At 40.3% G+C, this 10,949-nt stretch overlaps 1 protein-coding gene across 1 annotated transcript; it reads right to left on the bottom strand.

The window, feature by feature from the left end:
• Positions 1-1,165: 1,165 nt before the first annotated feature.
• On the bottom strand, positions 1,166-9,337 carry kcnj12b (potassium inwardly rectifying channel subfamily J member 12b). The gene is made up of 2 exons (XM_069710189.1): positions 8,773-9,337; positions 1,166-5,909 (listed from the first exon to the last, which is right to left on the bottom strand). Exon 2 carries the CDS (start codon positions 5,797-5,799, stop codon positions 4,537-4,539), a length of 1,263 nt encoding a protein of 420 aa, XP_069566290.1. The 5' UTR covers positions 5,800-5,909; positions 8,773-9,337; the 3' UTR covers positions 1,166-4,536.
• Between the last annotated feature and the right edge of the window lie 1,612 nt (positions 9,338-10,949).

Here is a 10,949-nt window from a genome sequence, read left to right as displayed (position 1 = left end):
CCTCCACGGTTTCTCATCCTCCAACACTGCAGAGTGGGTGGGTAGCATCCCAGGTTTATTCTCAGTGCTCCTTCCATCTCAGAGGATACAGCACTACAGGAGTTGTGTACAAACGCTAAGAGAACTCCCTACAAGTGAAATGCTATAAAGGGGACAGTTGATTCTGTAACTCTCACTGAGCTGAAACTTGAGTTTAATATCCAACACACCCACTCTTCAGTTCCTAATATGTCAGGTCAAATTAAATGGTAATTGAATAAACAGGATCTGGATAGCAAATATAATTGGGTAGAGATGTTACCGAGACATGGACACAATGATATTCTACTCAAAGTTGCACATTTACAGGACTTTTATGCATTTCTAATCAGTGCAGACTTTAATTAGAGGGACATAAGTGAGTAAAAACAACCTGTTACACTCTAATAATGTAGCAGTAACAGTGACTAAAGCTCTATCAGGTTTCTGGGCTTGTGAGTGTGTGTCTGTGTGCGTGACTGCGTGCAGATGATTTCCAGTGTCCTTTTCTGGCTTTCAAGGTTACAGGGCTGTGAAATCAAAAAGAACTGCCAAGTCTTGTCTGTGTAAATGCAAAGACGTGCCTGATTGATTGCATAAGAGTGAAAGAAGAAACCTCTGACCCCAACCAGATACGGCCCCACCAAATCACAGCCATAAATTACAGTCCATTCCTTCCTGTTTATCAAACAGCCCGCTCCCTCTCCCTTCCTGCTGCTATTTGTTGTAACTACAACAAAGGCAATAGACAAATGTATTTAGTATCTGACTGCCATGAAAGAAAAAGGAAAACTGTTGGTTTTGTCAGACATATTTTATTGTGGTAATCAACAGGAGATTTTATTTATTTGTCTGTGACTTTTTGAATTGTTGTCTCACATGACAAACTAAACCCTGCGAGGAGAAAACGAGGTGCAAATCAGAGTCAGGATTGCTTCAAATGTGTTTAGTGGAAGACAGCAAGAAGAGGTCAAAGTCATTCATTTCAGTAGATATTATTTCAGTCCTGGAAGCAAAGAAAGTATTTCTTACTTTGCTCAAGAAACTTATTAACACTCACTTTCTTTAAAATACTGTATTAATACTTAGTGACTATTCAATCAGGAAGATCATAAACAATAATAATAATAATAATAATAACAACAAGAAAGGGAAAAACTATTTATTTACAATATCAGCCTGACAAATATACAAATTTTAGTTCTTCCGTCTTTTACATGCAGGAAGTTGTTGACCCTGCTCTTTGTGCGAATGGCAGTGGGACCACCATTTGTTTTCCCCAACAAGCCTATTCTGATATTTTTAGCTCAAGTCATCATTACTGTATATAAATAATACAAATGTGTTGAAATGTGCTGAAATAGTAGTCAGGTGTATAAGTTAACCCACATGGAGCTTTTAGTTTGACAAATGTGGAGGGAACACTAATTCATCTCACCTGGGATAAGAGGAACAGTAGTACACACTCTGTCCTAATATCTTTATTACTTACAATGAAAGAACAACAGAGAGGGAAAGATAATAATTCCACCACAAGAATATAGAAAAACAACACAAACTGTTAAATGATATCAATAGATTCAATACTAGAACTAAATAAAGTGCATCTATTCAAGGTTGTTTTCGGAGATCAGTGATTCTAATAATAAAAAAATGATCTGCCATTTGTAGTCATGCGTGTGATTGGCTCAGGGTCTTCTCTTGAAGTTGTGTGTGTCTGTATGACGCACACGGTTATGACGGACAAATTATTTGTCTGCTTTTGATTTACTTCAAGAAAGAAACTAAATTGTTTTCTGAAGGAACGATTTGATTCGTTTAAACAGATTTCCAAATACACCTATATTTAAGATGTGACATCGCTCACTTTTTCCAATTCATATCTCATCATCTGTTGAACGTTTTACCTCCAAAATCATTAGATTAAGTATTTTACTTCCTGTTATAACTTTATCATGACACGATACTGCATCTACGTCTGCTCTTATTGTAACATCCGGATTTTACTGTCGTAAAAATATCCATTTTGCATGAAAGATTAAACAGAAAACATTCCAAAATAAATTAGTTTTTTATGAACTTTGAAAAAAGACCATATGTGAATATAAAGAGGGATATATGGTGTCTCCTCAGTGTTGTGTCAGGACTTCCCTTTTGGTTAATATGTTTTGGATCTGGCCTTTTAACTGGATATAGAGCACAGATGTGACATAGTATTACTCCACTCTGTCTCCCATAGGTCATCATTTCAAATGACTTTAATTAGACTCTCGTATTGCCTTTGGGAACCTCCAAAATGATGTGTCAAGTCTTTGATTTCCAATATGTGAGGCGTTACAGTTAGTGTCCTGTTCTTGCTGTGTTTTTGTGTCCTGAGGTGAAAAAGTTGAACTTGAGGTGCTTTTTATTCATCTTTGGTTCTTTATAAATTAGTTTATTTAGATTCACACAGGTCGCGATGAGTTTTTGACCTGCAAGGCGTGCAGTTTCATTTCCTTTTACAACACATTGTTACTTCAAATGCGAATTTTCTAAACTCCGCCTCAAATCACCAATGCACCATTGGTGGTTTCAGTTCCAGTTCAATCACAGGAACTGGAAGTAGGCACAACGGGTCTGTCAAGCAGATTTCTCCAGATGTTACTCATTTAAAGCCTGTGGTGCCCTAAAGTAAGCAGCAAACGTATGGTGTGTGTAGCTCACTAGATTCATCAGTCGCCTACTAGCCTCAGCCAGTTACTTTCAAGGCCAGCAGCATCTCAGATGACATTATTTTGGGTGGAGTCCCTGGTTACGTTAAAAAAAGACCTGTTCACGATCAGCAAATCCACTGTGAAGTCTTTCCTCTCTGTGTGGAAGCCAGGGCTGGATGCTACCATATCAGTGTGGGCTAATATTAGCTCTGTCCCTCAGTTTATTTAATTTAGGTTTGTCATAACCAACATTACGAGAACGTAGAATAAGTCCTGATCCTAAAGGATTTTTCTTTTCCTCGCAACATTGACAGTGAAACATACAGTGCTACTTGGAAATTAGGAAACTAAAACAGAAATCTAACCTCTGTCTTGCTCGTACTTTGAAAGCCAAGCTAAACCTCATTGAATGCAATAACAGACTGATCTGACATCTTTCCCGATCATAGTAACAATATGAAGGACTCCAGATCTCCACACTACAGTAAAGAGCAATGTAATCCACATGGATCTCCAACTCGTGAGATTACAAATATTTTTGGCTGGGACCTGTTAGTTTTAGTTGGTGTCATTTAAATAAATAAATCATGGTGCATTGCTGAATGATGAAACACGATGTTGGCCCCCCGATGAAAGCCTTTGCAGTATTACCAAATGAGCGAGCTAAGTGACAGTGGTGACATTAGAAAATATCACAAGCTCGTAACACGTTTTCCATCACAGCAGTGGGTGGCCCGCCAGGGTGGGCGGAGCTTATGCAACTTGCCAGCTACTCAACTCACTTGTGTGCCAACTACCAGCTGAATGACCATACAGGCGGCTTGTGTCCAAAAAGCACAGCTGTAATTACTGCTTATCACCACAGGTGCCGCTAAAGAGAAAAAAAACTAAGATCTGTACCTTTAAGACTTCATTGTTTTGAAACAATTCAGCTTAGATTTTTACAAAGTCAGCAGAACCCTACATTTTGAACCAACTCATGAAACTAACATTAGCTTAGCTAACTAGCTAGTTACAGCTGATAAAAACTAACAGTCCTAGGGTACAAATGATCACACTTCTTTTGTCTGCCACTGAAATCAAGGAACCATTGTTTTGGGTGACAAACCTGCCTCCATCATCAAAGTGAACTGCATGATAAGGGCTCTAAGGTGAAATGTTCCCCACTGTCTAAAAGTGAAAAGTAAGAGATGAATAGTTTTCTCTGTAATATACCATAATATACCATCATGTTTTCCTTTTTTGTGGTGGAAATATTTATAACTCTACCTTGTCATGTGTCTCCCATAGTTATGTGCAGTCCCTACTGTATGTACGTAAATTAGCTGTATGTGTGGCATCTAAGCAAGTCAACCACTGACATTGTATAATGTATAATATTTAGTCTTGTTGTTCGCAAGTCATATCTTTTGGTGCAAATTCACTTTCTGCCAGATGAGCCTGGAGAAATATTCTCCATGTTTGGTTTTCTAAACGTTATCTCCAATGTCAATTTCACTGCACACATAGTTTTATATTTGTGGAACAGTACCTTCAGATAGTCCCACCAGAGAATTTCTCGAAATATTGATATAAAACTATGCTATTGTCATGCACTTTATCACTAGGCTCATCTGAAATTTAAAACATGTCAGTTTTGTTTGCAGTGGATAAAGCTCAATAACCATCTCAGGAAAGCACAAAAAGTTCCTCCAAAGTATGATGAGTTTCATCCTTGTATGATGAAATGTCTTCAGTCATGTCCTCATGTCAGTAGAATGACAGTCATGGGTCTCTGCACATGACGCTCCTCTGCATCCAGAAACAACAGAACAAAGAATACAGGTTAAATCTCTGATTCTCGACGGGAGGTCGATTGCTCATGTCCAGGAGTGGCCGTCTCCAAACACTTCCTGTCTTTCTCTTTCTCAATATCTTCCTCCTCCTCATCCCGGCTGATGAAGGCCAGCTCATTCTCATAGCAGAAGGAGTTGGCACCAGAAGTTGGGAATTTTCTCTCCTCCATGTCCTTGGCACTGCATCTGGGGGTGGACGGTACTTCGAATGTTTTGTGGAAGTAGGCGTAATCTATCCTGTACTGGCTCTTCTCCTCGAAGATGACAGGCTCGAAGCGATGGCCCCACAGGATCTCGGAAGGCAGGTAAGAGCTGCGTGCCTGTGTCGTCATGGCTGTGGCTTCCACCAGTCCTTCAAGTATAATTACTATCTCAAAGTCGGATGTTTCGAGGTCTTGCTTACTGATGCCAAATAGTGGACTTTCTTCATCGATCTCATGAATGACAGTTAGAGGTGCAACCAGAAACAGGCGGTCTGTACCTTTATCATAGCCTACGTTCATGTCGATCTGGTCCAGGGGGATGTACTCGCCTTCCTCCGTGTAGCGGGGTTTCACCAGCTGGGCTCGCACGTGAGCCTCCACAATGTGGCTCTTCCTTAGATTAGCAACCCTGAACATGAGGCACAGCTTCCCATCACGCAGAGCGATCACTGCATTGTGGCTGAACAGTAGCGTCTCTGCGCGCTTTTTGGGCCTCGCCATCTTGGCCATGATGGCACCAATCATGAAGGCATCGATGATGCAGCCCATGATAGATTGAAAGACCACCATGAAGACAGCTGACGGGCATTCCTCCGTCACACAGCGAGCTCCATATCCGATGGTTGTCTGGGTCTCAATGGAGAACAGGAAAGCTGCCACAAAGGTGTTGACCTGCGTGACACAAGGTACAAAACTGTCGTCCCCTTCGGGATGGTCCATGTCACCGTGTAGGAGGGCAATGACCCAGAACGCCAAGCCAAACGTTAGCCAGGACACCACAAACACCAGGCTGAACAGCAGGAACATGTATCGCCAGCGGATGTCCACGCAGGTTGTGAAAATGTCCGATATGTACCGCTGTGACTTCTCATCCATGTTTGAGAAATGGATGTTGCATTGGCCAGTCTTGCTGACGAACCGGCTGTGGTATTTGCGTCTTGTGTGGATCTTGCCATTGCCAAAGCTGCCCACAGCAGGCATGGTACTGAGTCTAAGGCCTTCGTCGTCACAGGACAGGAAGCTGTGGTGGTGGGCCCTTCCCACACTCATGCCTCAGTGGGGCACAGCTTTGCACAGTCAGCCCGGCTCATATAAAACTGACCAGGCTCGCAGGAAGTGCACAGCTCTGCCCAGCACGGCTCGGTGTCACCGTCAGATTTCTGTGAAGGAAGGATAGACAGAATATTTATACACATTATGTATAATTGTAAAGTGCATTGACATAATGTAACAGGACAAAACACAAATGCATTTACCTTTGTTTAAATAAAGAATCAAGATTACCATGCAGCCACGGACAATGATAGGTCACCAGGGCTATTTGCATTACACATCATGTTCATTAGTCAAACCCGTAATGACAGTGATGTTCCACTTCAGCTTAAATTTCCCAGACTTTCAGCATGAAATCAATTTTTCTCTATTTGTTCAAATCACAATTTTCCAATATTACTCAATACACAATGATTTATGTAATTTATGGGTGTGATTAAAAGTGTGCAGACGTCTTTCAGGGTTCACACATGGTCATGTTTAAAAGCTTGAAGGATTCGTTTCTAACAAAAGCTGCCAGTTTACACATCTTTCCCAGCTGAAGCATATTGTTGTAGTTTCATTTTTCACGGTTGATTTATTTACATTTCTTGATTTATTCTCTTCCAGTTTAGACATTATGTAAGTGATGAAGGTCATTTTTAAATAATCTGTGTTTTGAAACTGTTTAGGTGTTTTATTAATTTGTGCTTTACAATTAACATGTAATTGACACATTTATCTATTTTGAAAATTGTGTTTCTCGGTGAGACAAGAAGCTTCAAAAGATAACGTACTAATTAATAGATTGCATTAATTTGTTTCTATGTATTTGTATGGCAAATCTAAATGCCTGTCTTACCCCTCTTTCCTCCTGCTCTATTGGATTTACTCCGGTATATACAATACACATTTCACTGATCAACAAGGTACAGAAATAGCCAGCTAATCCAATGCCCTGCCATTTTATGTGACGTATCTTCTGTTTCCTCCAGCTGGCACAACTATTAGAGTCACTGGAGTACTGTGATGAGGCTGTGAGATTCCCTTATGAGACTGGACTGGACAGTAATATGGACTGAAAAAGATAGTGCAGAAAACTGGGATTAATAGTAGAGATACAAATGGTTTGATAGCAGGAATTGATGGGGACTTTATCCAGACCCCGAACTCTGAGGTACACTTTGAGGTGTAAATATAATGTCTCTCCAATAGAAAGTGCTGTAGATGTGATCTTTTGTCACCTCAGCTAAACTGAATGAAAACCACTCTGAATGTTTTACACAGAAAAATATCACAACAAAGAGAACAACTGTGATCCAAGGACGTTTTTTTGGAAACAGGTTTATGCTAACACTTGAAATATTTTTTAGTCAAATTGTCTAATGTCATAGTCGAGACAATTCAAGAGTCTACAGTCATGATAGCAGCTCTGCAAGGCTATGGTACAGCAGTGTTCAGAGCTAAATGCTAACCTGCTCACAATGATGATGATGCTGGCGTTTACCAGGAATCATAGTTTTTAGTTTTACTGTAGTTTAGTTTGGCATGTTATCATGCTAATATTAACTCTGTAGAACTGCACACAAACAGCTGAGGCTGATGGGAATGTCATCAGAGGTACTTGTTCATAAACCAAAGTATTGGACAAGTTTAAAAAAATTAATTTTGATTTGATGATGGTGTTCGGTGATTATCAAAGTAGTTATATTTCATCCCGAGGGCAACATGAATGTATGTACCAAATTTCCTGGCAATCCATCTCATAATAGCCATCAAGACATTTCACTCATAAATACAACGGTCCTCGTGCTGTTTGGCACCAAAGAAACCATCGCTGCAGTTGATCCTCCGGGAACCACGAATACTGTGTTGCCACTAATCCTATGGTTGTAGAGACATATGTGGACCGGTGGATCAACAGACTGACAGGGTGCGATCCACATGGACTAGTGTTAGCAAAGGTCTCACTTCACATACAAGACGGTGAAATATGATGCAGATAATTTGGGCCCTGCATCTTCAGCACCAAATGATATTCAGACCAGTTCGATGGTTATGCAAGATGCTCAACTGTTGTCCTTCTTTGTATTATTGCTTTATTATGGGAGGTTTCACTGACATGACATGGCTGTTATGATAACACTGAAGTTACAGCGCAGACTCGAGGGTCATCAACTGGCTTTAACGTGTTTCCCTTTAGATCACTTTTATTGTGGTTGACTTTGATTATGTTTTTGTTCTTTAGGATATCTGAGAACATCAGAGAATAACAAGATTGGTTGGGGACACTCAGCTCATAAAGCACTGATCCTCATGGTGGTTTTGTTTTGTTTCTTCAAGGCAAGATGCAGTTAAACACCAAATAAGGTGCTTCAGACTGTAAAGAATTTCTTTTATTTTTAATACAACTTTCAAATGGGGTCATAAAGGGTGCTGTGCATATGTCCCCACCATGAATACTCAGTAGCTATGGATAGATAGACATCAATAAACTGACAACAGAACAGGTACATGGAACAAAATAGCAAGTAGATGATTAATTGAATACACTTTTAGTGCAGATTCAAGTTTAAAGTTTAAAGCTCAGACTCTGGGATGGCAATTGGTATCAATTAATGTGAATTTTTTTGCCTGTGACTGAGTTTTTGTGTATGGATATGTTTCTTCTATGCAGTAGTTGCTGTTTTTTCAGTAGTCTAGTTGCTAGGAAGCAGAATGTTGAGTGTCCAAGGGATATTAATATATAATATTTTGTGCGATTGCTCCTCGCCTGTCTCAGGATCCACACTCTGCCTGCTGGGCTGTAATCTTAACATCGGAGCAGTGATGAGTGTTTCTCCCTGCTGACATGTGTCACAGCAAACTGTTCTCACTGAAAATACATTTGGATTGGACAATTCGAGAAAATCCACAAGTCAGTCAATCTAAGGAAGGGTGTTTGCAGAACTAAATTTATAGATTTTCTGTCTAAAATGACAAGCAGCTTACCTTCTGCGCAAATGATCCCAATAAATGTTGATTTCCAACTTTCCTTTTCTTCCAGGTCTCCCAGTTTTCTATCCAAACTGCCGCATGTTTTGTCCTCAGGCTGTCTTCCCCTCGTCACTTCTGTTATGGGTAGAACCACTCTATCCTCCGGGGGCAGAAAAGTAAATGGCCGTGGAGTATCTTCATGTCTGTTCCTCCTAGTTTCAATGCATCGCTTTCCTCACTAAATGAGGAGAACATTACAATCACTCCAACTGTCAAGTGCTCCAAAGTAACCGCTCGATTGATATCCAGCTGATCAGAAACAGACCAGAAACTACAAAATGACTTTAGTGAGGCACTGAACTCATCATTTTGACCCCCAAAATAGCACAACGACTTGATCACAGCTATCCCAAATTAAATGCATATAGGGCTCACGTGGACTGTTGGGTCCAATCCAATAAAAAAATCAATTCCTCACAGCTTATTTTAGAGTCATGGGCAGTCGACAGTCTCTCTTCGTCCACGTGTCTCACACTTTCTTAGTATATCTGCTATCTGATCTTGTTCTGCTGCAGATCCCACTCTGTATCCCACATCTAGTGAACTATTGCTCACTGCTCAGCTCCCGTCCTCCCCCTCCCTCTCACGGTGTCACTGTAGATACTTGGCATTTGGAGACTACATGCTCTTCCCCTTTAAAGTGTTGATGGTCAGCTACCATCGCTGGTGAAAGAACCAACTGGTTCATTTGGGACTGATGCGTACTAGACAGACTAGACCATGCTGATCTGTTTGGGTTCTTCTTATTTTTTGACAACGGATTATTTCTTATTCAGTATTCTGTGATAGTATTGCTTTAAAGAATGGACAAAGCTGCTGCTGAATGAGTTCAATTAATATTTATTACCACACTCATTTTCTTTTTCTGTCTTGTCTGGAATGCTGTGGAAGTACATGTCACACTTCTAATTCATTATCCAACTCAATAATGTCGTCTTTTTTTCTAACTAAAACCGTCAGATCACAGAGTGGGTGGTGTGGTCTCCATTTTGACTCATTCAGAAAGCAGAGCCGCTTCTCTTGAGCATGCCATTTTTTTTTTTTTTTAAAAGCCCATGTAGGCAGTTTCTTTCTCATTTGCCTGATACGTGTGTGCATCCCTGGGCGAAGCAGGAAATTGGGGACCTTCTTGTATTTCGCAACACCAAGGTGAAGATTTTGAAAGCAGGAGTCTACAGACAAGCTGTACTGTAAGGCTACTCAAGTACAGTACTGCTTTTGAGCTAAATTACCCCTCAGCATGCAAACAAAGTCAAAATGAGAAAAAAAACTAATGTTCAGCTGGTGTAATATTCTGGTGAAATAGTCATCACACTGTTATTAATTACTTAACACTCAAAGTAATGTCATTAGGTTTGAAGGTATTTAGTTGTAAATCAAAGTATTGGACAAACTGAAACTTTGAGACGATGGTGTCACAAATTTAAAAATGATGGATCACCAAGATCATTAGATTAAATGGTAACTGGTAAATGGTCTGTACTTGTATAGCACTTTATCACCTTTCCAGAGCATGAATAGCTGTGTTCAGAATTTTCATTGATGCATAGTATGTGTGACCATGTTGTGTTGTCCATATGTCACATGCTTTGACCAGTGATGTTGACCTGATGGTGTTACTAAAGGAATTGTCAGAGGATCACTGAAGTCACTAGAAGTCATCCACAGGACAGCACGAATATAGCCATCAAATTTCATGGTAATCCTAGTGACAGTTGTCGAGATATTTTAGTTTCGATCAAAGAATTGGATGTACTGACCACCATCATCGCCATCAGAGCAATTTAGTGTGGATCTCAAAAAAAGTGTAAATCTGGACAAATTCGTAGGACAGACAGACTGAAAGTACCAGTCAATACTTCTATGCAACCACAAATCATTCCCAAACACTCATTGTATGTATCCGCATATGTATGCATCAACACACCTAGTTTTTGTTTTTTTTAAAAACATGCCACCACCGCTCTACCCAGGAATCTAAAATTCTTGAGTTTCACAAGACAAAAGCAGTATTAGTAGTTCACAGACTCACCGGTGGTCATCACAGAGCAGAGAGACGGGTGGAAGGTGTGCGTGACACGCCAATGTGACGGGCTCCAAGGAAGTTAAGCCGGGGTGGTCTCAGTAACAGT

Source organism: Brachyistius frenatus, unplaced genomic scaffold (assembly GCF_029030835.1).
Source record: "Brachyistius frenatus isolate BFR_SWC_R1_liver_20210118 unplaced genomic scaffold, ASM2903083v1 Contig_90, whole genome shotgun sequence".
Lineage (NCBI taxonomy): Eukaryota > Metazoa > Chordata > Actinopteri > Embiotocidae > Brachyistius > Brachyistius frenatus.
The sequence above is the reverse complement of the archived record's forward strand: the minus strand, read 5'-3'. Positions and strand labels throughout refer to the sequence as shown.

Coding starts and splice junctions, on each gene's coding strand:
- kcnj12b (XM_069710189.1), bottom strand. CDS start 5,799: ATGAGTGTGGGAAGGGCCCACCACCACAGCTTCCTGTCCTGTGACGAC.